General features: G+C 39.6%; 2 protein-coding genes across 2 annotated transcripts; both read right to left on the bottom strand.

The window, feature by feature from the left end:
* Window positions 1-1,411: 1,411 nt before the first annotated feature.
* Window positions 1,412-10,197, bottom strand: LOC108710513 (asialoglycoprotein receptor 2). The gene is made up of 7 exons (XM_041587405.1): window positions 10,141-10,197; window positions 7,891-7,992; window positions 6,965-7,072; window positions 4,669-4,722; window positions 2,962-3,113; window positions 2,615-2,721; window positions 1,412-1,650 (listed from the first exon to the last, which is right to left on the bottom strand). Exons 2-7 carry the CDS (start codon window positions 7,979-7,981, stop codon window positions 1,500-1,502), a joined length of 663 nt encoding a protein of 220 aa, XP_041443339.1. The 5' UTR covers window positions 7,982-7,992; window positions 10,141-10,197; the 3' UTR covers window positions 1,412-1,499.
* Window positions 10,198-13,624: 3,427 nt separating this feature from the next.
* LOC108710670 (C-type lectin domain family 10 member A) lies at window positions 13,625-21,341 on the bottom strand. Its single transcript, XM_018251783.2, has 7 exons — window positions 21,285-21,341; window positions 19,086-19,187; window positions 18,166-18,273; window positions 16,219-16,272; window positions 15,220-15,371; window positions 14,873-14,979; window positions 13,625-13,865 (listed from the first exon to the last, which is right to left on the bottom strand). The coding sequence occupies exons 2-7, from the start codon at window positions 19,174-19,176 to the stop codon at window positions 13,715-13,717; spliced, it is 663 nt and encodes a 220-aa protein (XP_018107272.1). The 5' UTR covers window positions 19,177-19,187; window positions 21,285-21,341; the 3' UTR covers window positions 13,625-13,714.
* Window positions 21,342-23,694: the final 2,353 nt, after the last annotated feature.

Below are 23,694 nucleotides of genomic sequence, written 5' to 3'. Positions count from 1 at the left end.
TCACAGATGTCAGACTTACAGGCCCTGTAATTGCCTGGCTGAGTCTGTGTATTAAAACACTTTTAATAAGATTGAAAGATTCTCAAATACACAGGAAGGTAGTAATTTATGAAAAGGGAAAAGCTTTTATTAGGACATAAAAACATTGAAAACTCATAGGCATGATCATGATTTAGTGCCATAGTAGGCATGTGAGCCTTTCCCCTATATTCTAATAAAAGTTTTTTCCCTTTTACATAAATGACCTCCTGTATATCCGAGAGGTTTGCGCTAATTAAACAGAAGCGTGAAAAACATGTTTCCGTATCAGTACACATAAAGCATCTAAGAGTTGCTGGGGCCCCTGTGTCATGAAAGGCTGGGGCCACAGTGCAGCAAATTCAGTTTATGCAAATTGTTACCCTTTGCCAAAAAAACCAATAAATAATGGATTTTACCATTTTTAATTGACGCACCTTGCTGAGCTGTTTCATAGAAGGAAGAACAGCACAGGAGTATTTAACATATACAGTTGCACACTTATCTTGTACTGTGGTTCGGGCTGAAAAAAACACCAATTTAGGATCATTTACAAACAAAGGGTCAAAGTGCAAAAACAAGAGCAAAGCACCATATTTCTTTGTACATTGGTCCTTGCACCCTTGGAATTTGCTACCTGAGCCTATAGATTCCATTTATAGCATTTCCATTTAAAGAGTGGAGCCTCTCTTTGGGTGCAAGTAGGTGGTTTCACTTTTGTGTTAATGCTTGAAGTTTTATTAGGCTTCAGGGGCTTCAATAAAGGCAAAGGTTTATATGAAAACCCTAAACAACTGGGTGTTGCTGCCTGTGCACCATTGTGGCACCCACTGATCTCCTTAATGTGTCGCCATCTGACCTGGGTGCTCAGATACTTGATGACAAGTTTCATTATAGGGAGAGGTATGAGAAGAGATGGAATCTCCAAGAAAGATCCTCAACGTACGAAAACCAACAGCAGATACTTGTGATACTGTATGAGCAGAACGGAGATTCATGCACTCTAATACACTGGGCCAAATTCATTATTACTCAATCAAGGGGACCTGTCACCATTACCTTAAAATCTGTGACCTTGCATCACCATGCTTTGTTTCTGCACAGATTTAGCCGATATCCAAAGCATCAACCGTCAACCAAAATCCATTTACCCCGCCTCCACAAGTTATGGCTTTTTTATCACAGAGAAAAAGTAAATCGTTTTTAAAAATAAAAATTATTTTCTTATAATGGACCCAAGGGGAAGTGCCTATGGGAAGAGCTTTTAGGAAAAAAGGTTTCCGCATAAGGGATTCCAAAAATGAGTGATGCAAAGGAAATCTGAGTTGTGACTAGTTGGACCACAATGGCTTTGCCACAAGAGTAGCAGCTAAATATTCACGTGCATTTGGGATAAAGTGCAAATTTTTTTTATTCCAATTATTAGGAAAAACCTTTGGCAGACTGAGGTCTCAGCTCATTTTTATTTTTGTATCAATGAATTAAACTTCTGACTTCTTCTCACAAATGTACCGCCATGGATTGCTGCAGTGCTCGTCATTCCACTGGCCTCCAAACTGGATCTGGGCACAGTCCTCACCTCCAGGTAGTAGATGGCCAGACCAGTTATTGGGTTGCCCCTCTTTCCAGTACCTTCAATACAGAGAGAATATAGTGAGCTTCTATATACATTAATGTTAGGAGAGAAGTTATATAAATGGTATATTTGTTGTGTTAAAACATGGATGGTAGATCAATTCATGTTAGCCATTATAGTAAGGCACATTGGCCCTGTCTTGCCTAAATGCTGAACAATTATCTAAAATGGGGGGTCATTATACTCTTTAAGACTGGTCTCCTTTAGTAAGGAAACATGGGGTTCAACCTTTGCAAGACACTTGACTGTTTATTATTAAATCTAAAATCATTAGACCTTCCTTTTTTATTATGGAAGAACCCGTAACAGCCCATGCATGGAATTCAACTACCTATAAAATGAAGACTCATATAGAGCCTTTCGTTGAGTAGACTGAGGAGTGAAAAGTACATATGTAGTAAACTTGTTTTGATATGGCATGGTCAAACATGGAAGGTCACAGAACACCTCATTAAATCACGTCATAGCATTGATTTTGGTTGATCATGACCTGTTATTGACCAAGGAGTGGCATGGTGGAACATGACAACAATATAAGATGAATGTCTTATATATGTTTGTTTTTATCTCCATTTCTTCAGATCAGTGTCTAGAAAATTTGTCAAACAAATGCTGATGGTGGGTGCACTGCTGTACCTGAACAGTACTAATAGCATCTTGAGTAATAGAAGAAGACACCCCAATTACCAACAGATGATTCTCTTGGGTAAATAGCAGAACTAATACTGAAGGATACAATACAGCTTTGTATTATTAATTGGTCAAGACTATTTAATCACAGAGAAGAATATGTTGGTGTTGGGTTTATCATGGTCCAGCATGTTCTTGGGTTTCTTTTTGTGCATTTGTATAGCAAGAACATCACAAGAGTCAGACAATATTTTGCTACATTGGAAAGACACAGACAATTGTGGAGTAGCCACATCCCACCGAGAGGAATACTCAGCTTCTGGGCCTCACGTTTGTTTGGATTTATAGGGGGTTCCATCCACCCATTTCCATTCATTGTCAATCTCAGTGAGTCCAATCCATGTGTACTGTACCAAGCTGATCTTCACGGCATAGTCCTGATGAAATAAAATGAACTTTAGTTCATCTCCCCTAAAAAAGCAATATGGTATCCAATCTCTTTCTTAACCATTTAATTCACAATTCCATTCACTCATTATGATTATTATTATTGTATTACACTATACTGCCCCCATGCTCTGAATACATCATCATTCACCTACATCCATATCTGTAAATTGAAGATACCTCATCCTGTACCCCAATAATGGGATGCTCATATTTGTACATGTGCCCACCTGTTCCGTTTTGCTGTTGATCACAATCAAGTTTGATTTCTTCTTCTCACACGCGTGTTTTGCCTCTTCCCAGGATACAGGCACATTGGAGAAGTAGTAGCATTTGCCAGAAAACAGAGACCAGTCCTCTGGGCAGGGGGTGCTCATGGAATCTGGGGAACAGATGCAAATGTTTTTAGCATTAGCAATACTTGACTTTTACATGGCAACTCTAAGATGGGAAGGATCATCGTTTCTAGCTGGCCTGGGCAGTCGGGCTGTCTGTCATGTCAGGGAAACGAGTGGTCATGTACAGATGCTATGGGCACAATGCAAGAGAACTAATGGGGGTATCTTGGGTACCCTTAAATATTGTAGAACATGGACAGGTAAGGTTTGGCTCGATGGCTATAGGGTCAAGCCAAGGGATGTATCCATATGTGGAAACAAACCCCAAGATTTGTGTAGAAAATTTTATGACAAATTACGGCAAGTAACACAAACAGACAATTGTATTGCCTGGTGCTAGGCTTCTGTATGTGGTGGAACAGTCTGCTGCTTGCCTGGTGCTAGGGTTCTGCATGTGGTGGAACAGTCTGCTGCTTGCATGGTGCTGGGGTTCTGCATGTGGTGGAACAGTCTGCTGCTTGCCTGGTGCTAGGGTTCTGTGTGCGGTGGAACAGTCTGCTGCTTGCCTGGTGCTAGGGTTCTGAGTGTGATGGAACAGTCTACTGCTTGCCTGGTGCTAGGGTTCTGCGTGCGGTGGAACAGTCTGCTGCTTGCCTGCTGCTAGTGTTCTTCTGCCTGTGGTGGAACAGTTTGCTGCTTGCCTGGTGCTAAGGTTCTGCATGTGGCGGAACAGTCTGCTGCTTTCCTGGTGCTAGGGTTCCTCATGTGGTGGAAGAGTCTGCTGCTTGCCTGGTGCTAGGGTTCTGCATGTGGTGGAACAGTCTGCTGCTTTCCTGGTGCTAGGGTTCCTCATGTGGTGGAAGAGTCTGCTGCTTGCCGGATGCTAGGGTTCTGAATGTGGTAGAACAGTCTGCTGCTTTCCTTGTGCTAGGGTTTTGCATGTGGTGGAACAGTCTGCTGCTTGCCTTGTGCTAGGGTTCTTGCCTGGTGTTAGGGTTCGCATTTGGTGGAACAACCCTGTTGTCTTGGTACACATTGAACCAATGACAAAGTTGGGGGGGGAGTTCTCAAGAATGATTTTAAAAATGGGAAAAGTTGAGGATTAGGACTTCCAAGGTAATTTGCTCAGAGCAATGTTAAGAAGACAGCAGGAGATTAATGACCATCTGTAGAGGTGTAGAAAGAGAGAATTTGGGTTTATGATTAACTGGGCTGATTTTCCATTGACTAAAAGCTCTTTGCCAGGGATGGAGGCACCTCAATGATGATGGTGCAGCTGTTTTGGGGGAGAAGATGGTTAGAGGGTTGGATAAGATTGTAAACTAGGTGGGGGGGGTCAGTAAAGGATTCTGTGGAAGACAGGTTAGATGAGGTAGTGGGCACAGTAATGGAAAATGGGGAGGAGATTTGGGTCGGGGTACTTATAATGACAGGGAGGTCCACAAGTTGTATATGCAGTTGTATATACAATTATAGCAGAATGAGGAGGAGAATGGTCAGTGGGCTCTGAATCAACACATTCATGTGGACTTAGTTAGATATGGTGTAGGTATGGTGTAGGACTGGACCAGACTGGGAAACATGAATAGCGACCATTACCAGAATCAGAGATCACTTCTGTCTTCATGACATTCGAACAATTGGGAGAAGATTCTGAAATAACAATATAAGTAAATAAAGGAAACAAAGATTTTTGATATTTAAGAGAACTTGCAGGTTTAGGCTGCTACTGAAAAATGAAAGGAACAGTAAACAAAAAGTATAAATTATGCCATTGAATTATTTACAGCCCTGCAGAGTGTGGTTGAGCTTTGTAAATACATGTTATTATTATTATTATTATTATTATTATTAATGATAATGATAATAATAAAGGCGTTGAAGTCAAGCCAGTGGAGGCTTAGATAATGCAATATCATAAAATGGCACCAAAACGATACCAGCAGATACAAATATCCTGTAGTATGTAAATGCCCCATGTCATGAGTCTGATAATGATACATTCCATACATTTATGAAACCTTAGGTCATGTTACCATTTTATGTGTGGAGCTATGAGTGAATTTAAAAAAATCCAGGACTGGATTATAACACTCAGGACATGGACTTGTCTGGTCTCACTCAACTTGTTTTTTCTTGAAATTTTCTTGGGTTTCTGGTGTCTTCAAGACTTCAGGAAAACCATGTCACTTTTAGCTTTGCATGATCTTCCACATACAGACGGTCAATAACACAGCACCAGTTCTTACAATACAGACCCACCTACACTCCACGAAGGAATTGCCCCCACCTGCCCATGAAATAGCCTTTGACTCAATTGTCCAATTACTTTTGAGCCCTTGAAATGAAGTGATTGTGTTAAAAAATTATTTAGTTTGTCACTAGTGATGGGCGAATTTGCGCCGTTTCGCCGAAAAATTCGCGAATTTCGCGCGAAATTCGCGAAACGGCGAAAAATTCGCGAAACGGCGCCGGCGTCTCATTTTTTACGCCGGCGCCCGTTTTTGACGCCGGCGCCCGTTTTTCCGACGCCGGCGCCCGTTTTTGGCGCCGGCGCCTTTTTTCGGAAAATTTTTTTTTTGACGCCGGCGAATTTTTACCGCGAATTTTCGCGGGCGTTTCGCGAATTTATTCGCTCGGCGCGAATCGCGCAAATTCGCCGCAAATTCGCGCCTGGCGAATAAATTCGCCCATCACTATTTGTCACATTTTTATGCAATCTTTTTGTTCAACCCACTGAATTAAAGCTGAAAGTCTGCAGTTCAACTGCATCTGAGTTGCTTCATTTAAAATTCATTGTGGTCATGTACAGAACCAAAATTAGAAAAAAGTTGTCTGTACCCAAATATTTAAAATATCTGTATATATATGAACCATATCTATGAGCGAACCTTGGACTATAGCAGGGATCCCCAACCAGTGGCTTGTGTGCAATATGTTATTCATCAACCCCATGGATGTTGCTTCCAGTGGCCTCAAAGCAGGAACTTATTTTTGAGTTACTGGCTTGGTGGTAAGTTTTGGTGCATAAAAAACAGTTTTACTGTCAGACAGAGGCTCATGTAGGCGTCCAGTCTATATAGGCACTACCAATAGCCAATCACAGCTCTTATTTGGCACCTCCAGGATTTTTTTCATGCTTGTGTTGCTCCCCAACACTTTTTACATCTGAATGTTGATCACTGGTAAATAAAGTTTGGGGACCTGTGGGCTATAGTACCCGTGGGAGGGATAAATGTGGTTTTTAGAGATGGATCCATTCTTTGTGGCTGGATATTCTGGTCCATTCTAGAAATCTTTTGCCTTCTACACAATCTCTTATCCTTACCAAGAAGTGAGGGAACTTCTGTTTTTTCTACAATTGAGTTTGGATAAACTCTAGACTTTGAAATAACAAATACTTTCAAATGGAAGGAAAAATGTCAGTTAGTATTAAGCAGAAATGTTAAATGATACAATACAGAGAACAGAAGGAAGAAAGAACTTAAGAACTTCCCTTTTAAGTTATTGGAATATGGTGCATGTTTTGTTTAGGAATTATTGTGTCTTCTCAACACAATCCTCCTACCTGCAATGAAACCCCTTACATTACAACTTTAAAGGAATAGCATTGCCCTCATACTACCCTACTGCATTCTGATCTGGCCAAAAAGTCCTAGAGTTAAAGTAATCTATCACACTAATATCCATTTTGTACAAATGTAGATGATGTTTTTTTTCCATCTCATAGCAATGGGGTGAATGAGTTGGGTCTCTAATAAATCAGATTGACCACTTCTGAACAGAAAGAGTTGAAGTCAATATCTCTGGTGACCCCAACCAAGACCAGCAACTGAAAGTTGCAGAGTGATAGTACTAAAGTTTAACATCTCAGAGAATGGCTCCTACTACTTACTTGTGAAGGTGACAGTGATATTGAGGATGAGGAGAACAACACAGAGGGCAGAGAGTCCACAGAGGAGGCGCAGGGTGGATGATGGAACCCGCTGGGACATTCTAGAAGCTGAAGAAGATTGGGAGAGAAAAGAGATGACAAGTCTTAAAGATCATCATGCATTCTCAACCAAAATTATCTCATTTCATACTTGGCCTTTGTGATTGAGCCAAAGTTTCAATCAAGATGGTTTTCATTTAATATGAAGGTGCTCCAGTACTACATACTTAGAACCCACTCTCCCTCCCTATCTCACCCATTCTTTAGACAAGCAAGTTAGAGAGCAGGCAGTAAGGATGGGGGTGTCTTAGTTTTGTGTTTTTTATCCATCAAACAAGTACAGCCAGACCTTGGACAAAAAACACAGAGGAGAACATTTTTGTGCCATTTAGTGCCCTTGTACTTTCTGGGCATGACACAAAAGTGTATAAGTGTGTAACCCTGTCTTTGCAATAATCACAATTCTAACAATAATTGGCACATTTATCAAATTTCAAGCAAAAAAATCATTGATAATCTCCATCTCGACACCTCCTGGTATTCATGAAGGTGTAAATCACGATTGCGTCCAGTTGTGCAAAAAAAGAAAATTACTGTGTTTGCGGTGCCTTTTCAAGATATTTGAAGTTGTCACATTTTTGTGGAAGTAAATGTCCACTTGCCAAAATTCTAAATATACACTCCCTATTGACTTCTTTGTCATCTTGGCTGGTTTCAGTTGTGAATGTTTTTGTTTTTTTATGATAATTTTTCAGTACTTCATACAAAACCACACAAAGATTTTGAGGTCCGGGCTGGCTTCAAAATTTGATATATTGGCCCATTGCTCTTTTTTTCTGATATCTTGCCCATCCCCCCAATTTCAGGCTTTTCGTTGAAGGACCTACCACTAGTTTTTCTAGTGCTGGAGTTTCTTATTTCTGCAGATTTTTCCTCTTCCTTTATGAAATCGATGTTCGAATACACATTATCCATCATCCTGAAGAATCCTGTTAGACACATTAAAGGGGAAACGTCATAAGAAGTTTGATTTATTATGGACCTTGACTCAAACAAGGAGTTTGAAGATGGCTTGGTTAATAAAGCAGGTCAAATGTTCATATACGGTAACCCCCTAAAGATCATTGATGGTAATGTGTTTGCCCTGTTTAATCACATGCAGTCAAGGAATAAAGAATAACCCTGATCTCTGTGACCTGCTTGTTTATCTGTAGCATTTTATAACAGGGCAGGTTTATAGGAGAGTTGTACCTGCTCCATTTACCCCTTACAACCGGCCACTAGTAAGCTCAAGTGGGGCAGTCTCTGCATACAATCTGCCTGTGTGTTCCTACTTTTCTCTTTCAATTGTGGTGTATTTTCTAATTTTCTAGGTGCTCCACCAAACTAGGGTTCAAGCATTGCCGGTCTGGAAGCAGACGCAGGTTTTTAATTCGAAAAAGGATGTTTTATATATATATATATATGTCTGTTCAAACCAATAAAAACTAAAAGTATCGTTCCAAGTTTGACTTCCATAAGGATAAGGGAGCTGTGGATTCCCGACGACTTTTATTGCCCTTCGTTAAACTGTTGGTTGGATTTGAAATCTTCTTCATCATTTATAATAAACTGCTCATTTATTGCAGCACAATTCTGATAAGCATAAAAAAGACACTTTAAAGCAGTTCTATTCCTTATAAATGAACAGATCAGATAAGCAGAGTGAGTTTGCAGAAGCAGAAATATGTGGTTTTCCTGCCAGTTTTATAAGGGATCGGGTGCAGATAAATTTGGGGGTTATTTATTAAAACCCGAACCCGACCTAAATCCCATCCACAAATTTAACTCAAAATCGAGCTTCAATTCGTATCATATGGATTGTGCCCGAATTGAACGATTTTTTAGAGTTGTCGCCCGAAACCCCGACTTTATCGGGTTATCCAGCGTCGGTCACAATGTCACGACTTCAGGGACATCTGCCATTGACTTGTACATGATGGAGTCATTTTTGATTGGGATTTTTAGCAGCTTTGGGGTATAATAAATCTCTCAAAATGTGAGTTTTCCCTTTAAAAACTGTACAAGAAAAAATCAAGGTTTAAATAAATGAGCCCCAAAGTTACTATGTGAACTGAATGCAATGTTACAGTAATTAGAAATCACAGTTTATGATAGAATCACCATTACACAACATAAATAACACAAATGGAATGATCTTTACACAAAAATGTTCCGTTACATGGTCATCATTAGCCATAATCAAAAATACCCTCAAAATACCAGAACATTTGTGACCAAGGAAGGCAAATGTGATTGGTTGTCATGGGTTACTGTCCAGGTGCAAATCTGCCCAATGTTGGTAAAAATATCACCGTGGATTGGTGCTTTGAAGGGATAAATTATAATTATATCAAATAAATTGCAAAATTGATTAGGAATGTTCTTCGCAAAATTTTTGCATCTACACCTCCTCCATTTAAATGCAAGTACAGGAGATACAGGGGAGCCTTAGAATAAAGATCCGTCTTGATGAGATGTTACATTCCTGTCCATGTTGCACCTACTACTCACCCAACTGACTTGCACCTAATGGACGGCTCACTAAACCCAACTCTCGCCCACATTCTTGCCAGCAAGTCAAGGTGTGCACTTGATTTACCAATGCAGATGCCAATTTATGTCCAATTTGGTAAATTTTGTGCAAACTTCTTTGAAATACGCTGGTAATTTGTTCGTTTTTGCACATTGTATTTGCATTAACAATTTATCAGAGCTGTTTTATGTTTTCCATTGATGATATCAGGCAAGTCATGCCAGTGCATTGTGGTGGGGATAAGAATTGAATTGTTGCAGTAGCCAAAACTATTCACCAAGGAATAGGAAGACAAGATTTTGGCACCATCACAAGGGAACACCTAATACCTTTCTGCTGTTGGAACCATTTACTATTTTATAGTTGACCATCCTACTATTAAGTTACAGTAGCTTTATAACGGAGAATATGATAACCTTCTCTTCTTCTTTTATTTCACATTTTGTACAGAGTCATTAAAGATTCCAAAAAAATCTACCAGTAAATTGTAATAAAAAGATTCTGAGATTTTTTAAAAAGAAAATGTAAATAAAGTAAAGCGGAATATAATGAATGAACTCACCAGTTGGGAGTCTCTTGGACCTGACTGTGCACAATCACTGCTCCCCGTCTCACTGAGCAACACAAACGAGGAAGTCAAGGAAATTGTATCGAACTTACATCACTTCTGCTTTTTATATAGAGATAACAGCTATATTGTCTTCTTTTTCATTACATTATGTTTTTAGCTTCATTTTTGCCTCAAAACTGAAAAAACTCCCTGCAGATGCAAAAAGAGGGGCGGTTGGACCAGTCCCTTGTTAATATTGTACTGAGTATTGATACCAGTAGCTCATTATGGGGGTTATTTATCAAGCTCCGCATATCCAAACCACTAATAATTCGTAGTTTTCAGAGCAAAAAAAAATAAAACTACGAATTTTTTGGGATTTATGAAAGTCTGGTGGTCTAAAAACGTTGAATCCAAAACCCTGGCATCTAAAAGCTCTCAAGGTCCTGTATAAGTCAATGGACAAGGTCCCAGTGTCTGCACTGATGCTCGTACCAATATCCAATGATTTTGGGGTTTTAGCGTAAAAAACTCCGGAAACTCTGAAAATTTTTTAGTTTTTGCAGAAAACTCAGAACAATTTGGAGTTTTCAGGGAAAGCTCAGTAGTTTTGCCCAACCCTATTTTTTCTGGCTTTTTTTATTCATAAATAAGGTCCATTCGGGAATTCTGAGTTGCTCGGAGTTGGATATCAGAAATACTGAGATAAATTCGGACCTTGATAAATAACCCCCTATGTGTTCCTTCCTACTTACTACATCACAAATGCAAGTAAAAATCTTTGGCATGATTTGCCCCCCCCCCCCATGAAGGCTACCTGTTTCCTAATTATTGTGCCATGCTCCAAAACACAACCTCAAATGTGATGCCTTAACAGATCTTCAAATAACTTGCCCTCACAGATGTCAGACTTACAGGCCCTGTAATTGCCTGGCTGAGTCTGTGTATTAAAACACAAAAGATTGAAAGATTCTCAAATACACAGGAAGGTAGTAATTTATGAAAAGGGAAAAGCTTTTATTAGGACATAAAAACATTGAAAACTCATAGGCATGATCATGATTTAGTGCCATAGTAGGCATGTGAGCCTTTCCCCTATATTCTACTAAAAGTTTTTTCCCTTTTACATAAATGACCTCCTGTAAATCCGAGAAGTTTTCACTAATTAAACAGAAGCGTGAAAAACATGTTTGCTTATCAGGACACATAGAAAAGCATCTAAGAGTTGCTGGGGCCCCTGTGCCATGAAAGGCTGGGGCCACAGTGCAGCAAATTCAGTTTATGCAAATTGTTACCCTTTCACAAAAAAAAAACAATAAAAAATGGATTTTACCATTTTTAATTGACTCACCTTGCTGAGCTGTTTCATAGAAGGAAGAACAGCACAGGGGTATTTAACATATACAGTTGCACACTTACCTGGTACTGTGGTTCAGGCTGAAAAAAACACCAATTTAGGATCATTTACAAACAAAGGGTCAAAGTGCAAAAACAAGAGCAAAGCACCATATTTCTTTGTACATTGGTCCTTGCACCCTTGGAATTTGCTACCTGAGCCTATAGGTTCCATTTATAGCATTTTCAGTAAAGAGTGGAGCCTCTCTTTGGGTGCAGGTAGGTGTTTTCACTTTTGTGTTAATGCTTGAAGTTTTATTAGGCTTCAGGGGTTTCAATAAAGGCAAAGGTTTATATGAAACCCTAAACAACTGGGTGTTGCTGCCTGTGCACCATTGTGGCACCCACTGATCTCCTTAATGTGTCGCCATCTGACCTGGGTGCTCAGATACTTGATGACAAGTTTCATTATAGGGAGAGGTATGAGAAGAGATGGAATCTCCAAGAAGGATCCTCAAGGTACCCATAAATCTCTATCAAGGTAATCATTTTTATTGATTACAAACACTGGGAAATCCATTTAGAGTAGGACATACACTCACAAACCATACAGGTCACCCTGAAATATGTAATAACTAAAATCATCTTTATTAGGGTTATTATTCACAGTTTTATGCTCCACAAGCTCTTCTTCTTGGAGTACGGCAGTTAAGACAATATCTAAATGAATATTTTTGCATTTAAAACATATTTTGGGTGAGTGCCTGTCCCGTTCTTGCATACATATGGATTTCTGTTCCCTTTGCTGAGGGCTTGGGCCAGGTTCACCTGGAGCTTCAAATTTGGTGAGTTATTTTTGCAACTTTTGTTATCTGTGTGTACAGGACTGATAAATGTATCCCCATTTCCTTTGCCTTCTCCTAAGGATTGGGCACAAGGGGACCCTTAGTTTAAAGAAGGGAGCAATTCCCCATTTCCTGGGTCACGGTATGACCCCTAGCTATTGTGCTATTGTGCTATAATATGTAATGCTTTAGCCATGTGGGCTCCGGAGGTTTTTCTGACAGAGGCTTTCACCCCGGCTGTGTCCCTGAACCCCTCCTAAGTGAATTTAACCTCCCGTGAAGCCATCATCATTAGTCAGGACTAGTAAGGGTTGGCTCAATCCTGTGATTGCCTCTCTAGGAGAGAAAGCAGGATTAGGGTTACCTATATTGAGCAGCTTTGGCTCCACCGAGGAGTGATTTCAGGAATTCGATCCCAAAGGCATTGTTGCCTAGTCAGGGAACCAGAGACAAGTGATAGGGACTTAAATAGATCCCACCTGGGTTCCACATAAGAAGTGTCTCCAGAGGAAACAGGAGAAACTCTGGGTAGACTGATATCCCCCCCCCAAGCACTATTAGAGGGAAGACCCTACAATTGGATTGCCTTGTATTGACTGTTACACCATTGTTGTCTTCTATATTGTCTCCCATGTGGATCTGCATTAATAAATCAGTTCAGTTATTGTTCAAAGAACCACTTGGTGCCCAATTATTGTGCACTACATAAAGTTACAGTTGTACAACACCCTGCCTCCGCAACATTGTGAGGGCTCACCCTGAGGATTATAGGGCTCAACCGGAGTCTTGCAAGTTAGCAAGTTAGTCCAATTTACTTGACCCTTACATGTGTTACCTGTACAAATGGCATTGGTTTCTTCTGGTGGTGGGAAAACCAGCATCAGATACTTGTGATACTGTATGAGCAGAACGGAGATTCATGCACTCTAATAGACTGGGCCAAATTCATTATTACTCAATCAAGGGGACCTGTCACCATTACCTTAAAATCTGTGACCTTGCATCACCATGCTTTGTTTCTGCACAGATTTAGCCGATATCCAAAGCATCAACCGTCAACCAAAATCCATTTACCCCGCCTCCACAAGTTATGGCTTTTTTATCACAGAGAAAAAGTAAATCGTTTTTAAAAATAAGAATTATTTTCTTATAATGGACCCAAGGGGAAGTGCCTATGGGAAGAGCTTTTAGGAAAAAAGGTTTCCGCATAAGGGATTCCAAAAATGAGTGCTGCAAAGGAAATCTGAGTTGTGACTAGTTGGACCACAATGGCTTTGCCACAAGAGTAGCAGCTAAATATTCACGTGCATTTGGGATAAAGTGCAAATTTTTTTTATTCCAATTATTAGGAAAAACCTTTGGCAGACAGTGGGGTCTCAGCTCATTTTTATTTTTGTATCAATGAATTATACTTCTGACTTCTTCTCACAAATGTACCGCCATGGATTGCTGCAGTGCTCGTCATTCCACTGGCCTCCAAACTGGATCTGGGCACAGTCTTCACCTCCAGGTAGTAGATGGCCAGACCAGTTATTGGGTTGCCCCTCTTTCCAGTACCTTCAATACAGAGAGAATATAGTGAGCTTCTATATACATTAATGTTAGGAGAGAAGTCATATAAATGGTATATTTGTTGTGTTAAAACATGGATGGTAGATCAATTCATGTTAGTCATTATAGTAAGGCACATTGGCCCTGTCTTGCCTAAATGCTGAACAATTATCTAAAACGGGGGGTCATTATACTCTTTAAGACTGGTCTCCTTTAGTAAGGAAACATGGGGTTCAACCTTTGCAAGACACTTGATTGTTCATTATTAAATCTAAAATCATTAGACCTTCCTTTTTTATTATGGAAGAACCCGTAACAGCCCAAGCTTGGAATTCAACTACCTATAAAATGAAGACTCATATAGAGCCTTTCGTTGAGTAGACTGAGGAGTGAAAAGTACATATGTAGTAAACTTTGTTTTGATATGGCATGCTCAAACATGGAAGGTCACAGAACACCTCATTAAATCATGTCATAGCATTCATTTCGGTTGATAATGTCCTGTTATTGACCAAGGAGTGGCATGGTGGAACATGATGACAATATAAGATGAATGTCTGGGAAATGTTTGTTTTATCTCCATTTCTTCAGTGTCTGGAACATTTTTCAAACAAATGCTGATGGTGGGTGCACTGCTGTACCTGAACAGTACTAATAGCATCTTGAGTAATAGAAGAAGACACCCCAATTACCTACAGATGATTCTCTTGGGTAAATAGCAGAACTAATATTGAAGGATACAATACATGGAGGAAGAACCAGAGCTTTGTATTATTAATTGGTCAAGACAATGAGAAGGAATCTTTAATTGGACTCAATGAACACCCCCCAATCCATTTAATATGTTGGTGTTGGGTTTATCAAGGTCCAGCATGTTATGGGGTTTCTTTTTGCCCATTTGTATAGCAAGAACATCACGAGAGTCAGACAATATTTTGCTACACTGGAAAGACACAGACAGTTGTGGAGTAGCCACATCCCACCGAGAGGAATACTCAGCTTCTGGGCCTCACGTTTGTTTGGAATTATAGGGGGTTCCGTCCACCCATTTCCATTCATTGTCAATCTCAGTGAGTCCAATCCATGTGTACTGTCCCAAGCTGATCTTCACGGCATAGTCCTGATGAAATAAAATAGACTTTAGTTCATCTCCCCTAAAAAAACAATATGGTATCCAATCTCTTTCTTTACCATTTAATTCACAATTCCATTCACTCATTATGATTATTATTATTGTATTACACTATACTGCCCCCATGCTCTGAATACATCATCATTCACCTACATCCCTATCTGTAAATTGAAGATACCTCATCCTGTACCCCAATAATGGGATGCTCATATTTGCACATTTGCCCACCTGTTCCGTTTTGCTGTTGATCACAATCAAGTTTGATTTCTTCTTCTCACACGCGTGTTTTGCCTCCTCCCAGGATACAGGCACATTGGAGAAGTAGTAGCATTTGCCAGAAGACAGAGACCAGTCCTCTGGGCAGGGGGTGCTCATGGAATCTGGGGAACAGATGCAAATGTTTTTAGCATTAGCAATACTTGAGTTTTACATGGCAACTCTAAGATGGGAAGGATCATCGTTTCTAGCTGGCCTGGGCAGTCGGGTGGTCTGTCATGTCAGGGAAATGAGTGGTCATGTACAGATGCCATGGGCACAATGCAAGAGAACTAATGGGAATATCTTGTGTACCCTTAAATATTGTAGAACATGGACAGGTAAGGTTTGGTCGATGGCTATAGGGTCAAGCCAAGGGATGTATCCATATGTGGAAACAAACCCCAAGATTTGTGTAGAAAATTTTATGACAAATTACGGCAAGTAACACAAACAGACAATTGTATTGCCTGGTGCTAGGCTTCTGTATGTGGTGGAACAGTCTGCTGCTTGCATGGTGCTAGTGTTCTGCATGTGGTGGAACAGTCTGCTGCTTGCCTGCTGCTAGTGTTCTTCTACCTGTGGTGGAACAGTTTGCTGCTTGCCTGGTGCTAAGGTTCTGCATGTGGTGGAACAGTCTGCTGCTTTCCTGGTGCTAGGGTTCCTCATGTGGTGGAAGAGTCTGCTGCTTGCCTGATGCTAGGGTTCTGCATGTGGTAGAACAGTCTGCTACTTGCCTTGTACTAGGGTTTTGCATGTGGTGGAACAACCCTGGTGTCTTGGTACACATGGAACCAATGACAAAGTTGGGGGGGGAGTTCTCATACAGTGGTAGACATACAATTATAGCAGAATGAGGAGGAGAATGGTCAGTGGACTCTGAATCAACACATTCATGCGGACTTAGTTAGATATGATGTAGGTATGGTGTAGGACTGGACCAGACTGGGAAACATGAATAGCGACCATTACCAGAATCAGAGATCACTTCTGTCTTCATGACATTCGAACAATTGGGAGAAGATTCTGAAATAACAATATAAGTAAATAAAGGAAACAAAGATTTTTGATATTTAAGTGAACTTGCAGGTTTAGGCTGCTACTGAAAAATGAAAGGAACAGTAAACAAAAAGTTTGAATTATGCCTTTGAATTATTGTACAGCCCTGCAGAGTGTGGTTGAGCTTTGTAAATACATGTTATTATTATTATTATTATTATTATTATTATTAATGATAATGATAATAATAAAGGTGTTGAAGTCAAGCCAGTGGAGGCTTAGATAATGCAATATCATAAAATGGCACCAAAACTATACCAGCAGATACAAATATCATGTAGTATGTAAATGCCCCATGTCATGAGTGTGATAATGATACATTCCATACATTTATGAAACCTTAGGTCATGTTACCATTTTATGTGTGGAGCTATGAGTGAATTTAAAAAAATCCAGGACTGGATTATAACACTCAGGACATGGACTTGTCTGGTCTCACTCAACTTGTTTTTTCTTGAAATTTTCTTGGGTTTCTGGTGTCTTCAAGTCTTCAGGAAAACCATGTCACTTTTAGCTTTGCATGATCTTCCACATACAGACGGTCAATAACACAGCACCAGTTCTTACAATACAGACCCACCTACACTCCACAAAGGAACTGCCCCCACCTGCCCATGAAATTGCCTTTGACTCAATTGTCCAATTACTTTTGAGCCCTTGAAATGAAGTGATTGTGTTAAAAATTGATTTAGTTCCTCACATTTTTATGCAATCTTTTTGTTCAACCCACTGAATTAAAGCTGAAAGTCTGCAGTTCAACTGCATCTGAGTTGCTTCATTTAAAATTAATTGTGGTCATGTACAGAACCAAAATTAGAAATAAGTTGTCTGTACCCAAATATTTAAAATATCTGTATATATATGAACCATATCTATGAGCGAACCTTGGACTATAGCAGGGATCCCCAACCAGTGGCTTGTGTGCAATATGTTATTCATCAACCCCATGGATGTTGCTTCCAGTGGCCTCAAAGCAGGAACTTATTTTTGAGTTACTGGCTTGGAGGTAAGTTTTGGTGCATAAAAAACAGGTTTACTGTCAGACAGAGGCTCATGTAGGTGTCCAGTCCATATAGGCACTACCAATAGCCAATCACAGCTCTTATTTGGCACCTCCAGGATTTTTTTCATGCTTGTGTTGCTCCCCAACTCTTTTTACATCTGAATGTTGATCACTGGTAAATAAAGGTTGGGGATCCGTGGGCTATAGTACCCGTGGGAGGGATAAATGTGGTTTTTAGAGGTGGATCCATTCTTTGTGGCTGGATATTCTGGTCCATTCTAGAAATCTTTTACCTTTTACACAATCTCTTATCCTTACCAAGAAGTGAGGGAACTTCTGTTTTTTTTTACATTTGAGTTTGGATGAACTCTAGACTTTGAAATAACAAAATGTCAGTTAGTATTAAGCAGAAATGTTAAATGATACAATACAGAGAACAGAAGGAAGAAAGAACTTAAGAACTTGGAATATGGTGCATGTTTTGTTTAGGAATTTTTGTGTCTTCTCAACACAATCCTCCTACTTGCAATGAAACCCCTTACATTACAACTTTAAAGGAATAGCATTGCCCTCGTACTACCCTACTGCATTCTGATCTGGCCAAAAAGTCCTAGCGCTAAAGTACTCTGTCACACTAATATCCATTTTGTACAAATGTAGATGATGTTTTTTTTCCATCTCATAGCAATGGGGTGAATGAGTTGGGCCTCTAATAAATCAGATTGACCACTTCTGAACAGAAAGAGTTGAAGACAATATCTCTGGTGACCACAACCAAGACCAGCAACTGAAAGTTGTACTTTGCAGAGTGATAGCACTAAGGTTTGACACCTCAGAGAATGGCTCCTACTACTTACTTGTGAAGGTGACAGTGATATTGAGGATGAGGAGAACAACACAGAGGGCAGAGAGTCCACAGAGGAGGCGCAGGGTGGATGATGGAACCCGCTGGGAAATTCTAGAAGCTGAAGAAGATTGGGAGAGAAAAGAGATGACAAGTCTTAAAGATCATCATGCATTCTCAACCAAAATTATCTCATTTCATACTTGGCCTTTGTAATTGAGCCAAAGTTTCAATAAAGATGGTTTTCATTTAATATTAAGGTGCTCCAGTACTACATCCTTAGAACCCACTCTCCCTCCCATTCTTTAGACAAGCAAGTTAGAGAGCAGGCAGTAAGGATGGAGGTGTCTTCGTTTTGTGTTTTTTATCCATCAAACGAGCACAGCCAGACCTTGGACAAAAAACACAGAGGAGAACAATTTTGTGCCATTTAGTGCCCTTGTACTTTCTGGGCATGAAACAATAGTGTGTAAGTGTGTAACCCTGTCTTTGCAATAAGCACATTTCTAACAATAATTGGCACATTTATCAAATTTCAAGCAAAAAAATCATTGATAATCTCCATCTCGACACCTCCTGGTATTCATGAAGGTGTAAATCACGATCGCGTCCAGTTGTGCAAAAAAAGAAAAATTACTGTGTTTGCGGTGCCTTTTCAAGATATTTGAAGTTGTCACATTTTTGTGGAAGTAAATGTCCACTTGCCAAAATTCTACAGTAAATATACACTCCCCATTGACTTCTTTGTCATCTTGGCTGGTTTCAGTTGTGAATGTTTTTGGTTTTATGATAATTTTTTAGTACTTCATACAAAACCACACAAAGATTTTGAAGTCTGGGCTGGCTACAAAATTTGATATATTGGCCTATTGCTCTTTTTTTCTGATATCTTGCCCATCCCCCCAATTTCAGGCTTTTCGTTGAAGGACCTACCACTAGTTTTTCTAGTGCTGGAGTTTCTTATTTCTGCAGTTTTTTTCTCTTCCTTTATGAAATCGATGTTCGAATACACATTATCCATCATCCTGAAGAATCCTGTTAGACACATTAAAGGGGAAACATCATAAGAAGTTTGATTTATTATGGACTTTGACTCAAACAAGGAGTTTGAAGATGGCTTGGTTAATAAAGCAGGTCAAATGTTCATATACGGTAACCGCCTAAAGATCATTGATGGTAATGTGTTTGCCCTGTTTAATCACATGCAGTAAAGGAATAAAGAATAACCCTGATCTCTGTGACCTGCTTGTTTATCTGTAGCATTTTATAACAGGACAGGTTTATAGGAGAGTTGTACCTGCTCCATTTACCCCTTACAACCGGCCACTAGTAAGCTCAAGTGGGGCAGTCTCTGCATACAATCTGCCCGTGTGTTCCTACTTTTCTCTTTGATGTCAATTGTGGTGTATTATCTAGTTTTCTAGGTGCTCCACCAAACTAGGGTTCAAGCATTACCGGTCTGGAAGCAGACGCAGGTTTTTAATTCAATAAAGGATGTTTTATATATATATATATGTTTGTTCAAACCAATAAAAACTAAAAGTATCGATCCAAGTTTGACTTCCATAAGGATAAGGGAGCTGTGGATTCCTGACGACTTTAATTGCCCTTCGTTAAACTGTTGGTTGGATTTGAAATCTTCTTCATCATTTATAATAAACTGCTCATTTATTGCAGCACAATTCTGATAAGCATAAAAAAGACACTTTAAAGCAGTTCTATTCCGTATAAATGAACAGATCAGATAAGCAGAGTGAGTTTGCAGAAGCAGAAAAATGTGGTTTTCCTGCCAGTTTTATAAGGGATCGGGTGCAGATAGATTTGGGGGTTATTTATTAAAACCCGAACGCGACCTAAATCCCATCCACAAATTTAACTCAAAATCAAGCTTCAATTTGTATCATATGGATTGTGCCCGAATTGAACGATTTTTTAGAGTTGTCGCCCGAAACCCCGACTTTATCGGGTTATCCAGCGTCGGTCATAATGTCACGACTTCAGGGACATCTGCCATTGACTTGTACATGATGGAGTCATTTGGGATTGGGATCTTTAGCAGCTTTGGGGTATAATAAATCTCTCAAAATGTGAGTGTTCCCCCTAAAAATTCTACAAGAATAAATCAAGGTTTTATAAATGGACCCCAAAGTTACTATGTGAACTGAATGCAATGTTTCGGTAATTAGAAATCACAGTTTATGATAGAATCACCATTACACAACATAAATAACACAAATTGAATGATCTTTACACCAAAATGTTCCGTTACATGGTCATCATTAGCCATAATCAAAAATACCCTCAAAATACCAGAACATTTGTGACCAAGGAAGGGATTTTGAATTGGTGCTTTGAAGGGATAAATTACTGATGCAAGGTACGGTGCAAAATTGATTAGGAATGTTCTTCACAAAAGTTTTTGCATCTACACCTCCTCCATTTAAATGCAAGTACAGGAGATACAGGGGAGCCTTAGATTGAAGATCCGTCTTGATGAGATGTTACGTCCCTGTCCATGTTGCACCTACTACTCACCCAACTGACTTGCACCTAATGGACGGCTCACTAAACCCAACTCTCGCCCACATTCTTGCCAGCAAGTCAAGGTGTGCACTTGATTTACCAATGCAGATGCCAATTTAGTAAATTTTGTGCAAACTTCTTTGAAATATGCTGGTAATTTGAGAGAAAATACTGCATCGTGCAAAAAACATGAAGATTTTTGCACATTGTATTTGCATTATCAGATTATCAGGGCTGTTTTATATTTTCCGTTGATGATATCAGGCAAGTCATGCCAATGCATTGTGGTGGGGATAAGAATTGAATTGTAGCAGTAGCCAAAACTATTCACCAAGGAATAGGAAGACAAGATTTTGGCACTTCACAAGGGAACACCTAATACCTTTCTGCTGTTGGAACCATTTACTATTTTATAGTAGACCATCTTACTATTAAGTTACAGTAGCTTTATAACGGAGAATATGTTAACGTTCTCTTCTTCTTTTATTTCATGTACAGAGTCATTAAAGATTACAAAAAAATCTACCAGTAAATTGTAATAAAAAGATTCTGAGATTTTTAAAAAGAAAATGTAAATAAAGTAAAGCGGAATATAATGAATGAACTCACCAGTTGGGAGTCTCTTGGACCTGACTGTGCACAATCACTGCTCCCCGTCTCACTGAGCAACACAAACGAGGAAGTCAAGGAAATTGTATGGAACTTACATCACTTCTGCTTTTTATATAGATAGATATCCGCTATATTGTCTTCTTTTTCATTACATTTAATTGTTTTTAGCATCATTTTTGCCTCAAAACTGAAAAAACTCCCTGCAGATGCAAAAAGAGGGGCAGTTGGACCAGTCCCTTGTTAATATTGTGCTGAGTATTGATACCAGTAGCTCATTATGGGGGTTATTTAGCAATCTCCGAATATCCGAACCTCGAATAATTCGTAGTTTTCGGAGCATAAAAAAAACTATTTTTTGAGATTTATTAAAGTCCGGTGGTTTAAAAACATTGAATCCGAAACCCCCACATCTAAAAGCTCTTGAGGTCCTGTATAAGTCAATGGACAATGTCCCGGTGTCTGCACTGATGTTCGTACTGATATCCGATGATTTTGGGGTTTCAGAGCAAAAAACTCCGGAAACTCAACGACAAAATCTTAGTTTTTGCGGAAAACTCAGGGAAAGCTTGGAAGTTTTGCCCGACCCTATTTTTTCTGGCTTTTTTCTTCATAAATAAGATCCATTCGGGAATTCGGAGTTGCTTGGAGTTGTATTAGAAAAACTGAGATAAATTCGGACCTTGATAAATAACCCCCTATGTGTTCCTTCCTACTTACTACATCACAAATGCAAGCAAAAATCTTTGGCATGATTTGCCCCCCACCCCATGAAGGCTACCTGATTCCTAATTATTGTGCCATGCTCCAAATAACAACCACAAATGTGATGCCTTAACAGATCTTCAAATAACTTGCCCCCACAGATGTCAGACTTACAGGCCCTGTAATTGCCTGGCTGAGTCTGTGTGTTAAAACACAAAATATTGAAAGTTTCTCAAATACACAGGAAGGTAGTGATTTATGAAAAGGGAAAAGCTTTTATTAGGACATAAAAAGATTGAAAACTCATAGGCATGATCATGATTTAGTGCCATAGTAGGCATGTGAGCCTTTCCCCTATATTCTAATAAAAGTTTTTTCCCTTTTACATAAATGACCTCCTGTATATCCGAGAGGTTTTCACTAATTAAACAGAAGTGTGAAAAACATGTTTCCGTATCAGGACACATAGAAAAGCAACTAAGAGTTGCTGGGGCCCCTGTGCCATGAAAGGCTGGGGCCACAGTGCAGCAAATTCAGTTTATGCAAATTGTTACCCTTTGCCTAAAAAAAACAATAAAACATGGATTTTACCATTTTTAATTGACGCACCTTGCTGAGCTGTTTCATAGAAGGAAGAACAGCACAGGAGTATTTAACATATACAGTTGCAAACTTACCTGGTACTGTGGTTCGGGCTGAAAAAAACACCAATTTAGGATCATTTACAAAGGGTCAAAGTGCAAAAACAAGAGCAAAGCACCATATTTCTTTGTACATTGGTCCTTGCACCCTTGGAATTTGCTACCCGAGCCTATAGGTTCCATTTATAGCATTTCCAGTAAAGAGTGGAGCCTCTCTTTGGGTGCAGGGGCTTCAGGGGCTTCAATTAAGGCAAAGGTTTATATGAAACCCTAAACAACTGGGTGTTGCTGCCTGTGCACCATTGTGGCACCCACTGATCTCCTTAATGTGTCGCCATCTGACCTGGGTGCTCAGATACTTGATGACAAGTTTAATTATAGGGAGAGGTATGAGAAGAGATGGAATCTCCAAGAAGGATCCTCAACGCACCCATAAACCTCTATCAAGGTAATCATTTTTATTGTATTTCCATAACAGCAAACACTGGGAAATCCATTTAGAGTAGGACATACACTCAAAAACCATACAGGTCACCCTGAAATATGTTAATAATTAAAATCATCTTTATTAGGGTTATTATTCACAGTTTTATGCTCCACAAGCTCTTCTTCTTGGAGTACGGCAGTTAAGACAATATCTAAATGAATATTTTTGCATTTTTAAACATATTTTGGGTGAGTGCCTGTCCCGTTCTTGCATACATATGGATTTCTGTTCCCTTTGCTGAGGGCTTGGGCCAGGTTCACCTGGAGCTTCAAATTTGGTGAGTTATTTTTGCAACTTTTGTTATCTGTGTGTACAGGACTGATAAATGTATCCCCATTTCCTTTGCCTTCTCCTAAGGATTGGGCACAAGGGGACCCTTAGTTTAAAGAAGGGAGCAATTCCCCATTTCCTGGGTCACGGTATGACCCCTAGCTATTGGCCACTAGGTGGCGTTGTGCTATAATATGTAATGCCTTAGCCATGTGGACTCCAGAGGTTTTTCTGACAGAGGCTTTCGCCCCTACTGTGTCCCTGAACCCCTCCTAAGTGAATTTAACCTCCCGTGGAGCCATCATCA

Source organism: Xenopus laevis, chromosome 3L (assembly GCF_017654675.1).
Source record: "Xenopus laevis strain J_2021 chromosome 3L, Xenopus_laevis_v10.1, whole genome shotgun sequence".
NCBI lineage: Eukaryota > Metazoa > Chordata > Amphibia > Anura > Pipidae > Xenopus > Xenopus laevis.
Note: the sequence above shows the minus strand (reverse complement) of the source record. Positions and strands in the feature narration are given on the sequence as shown.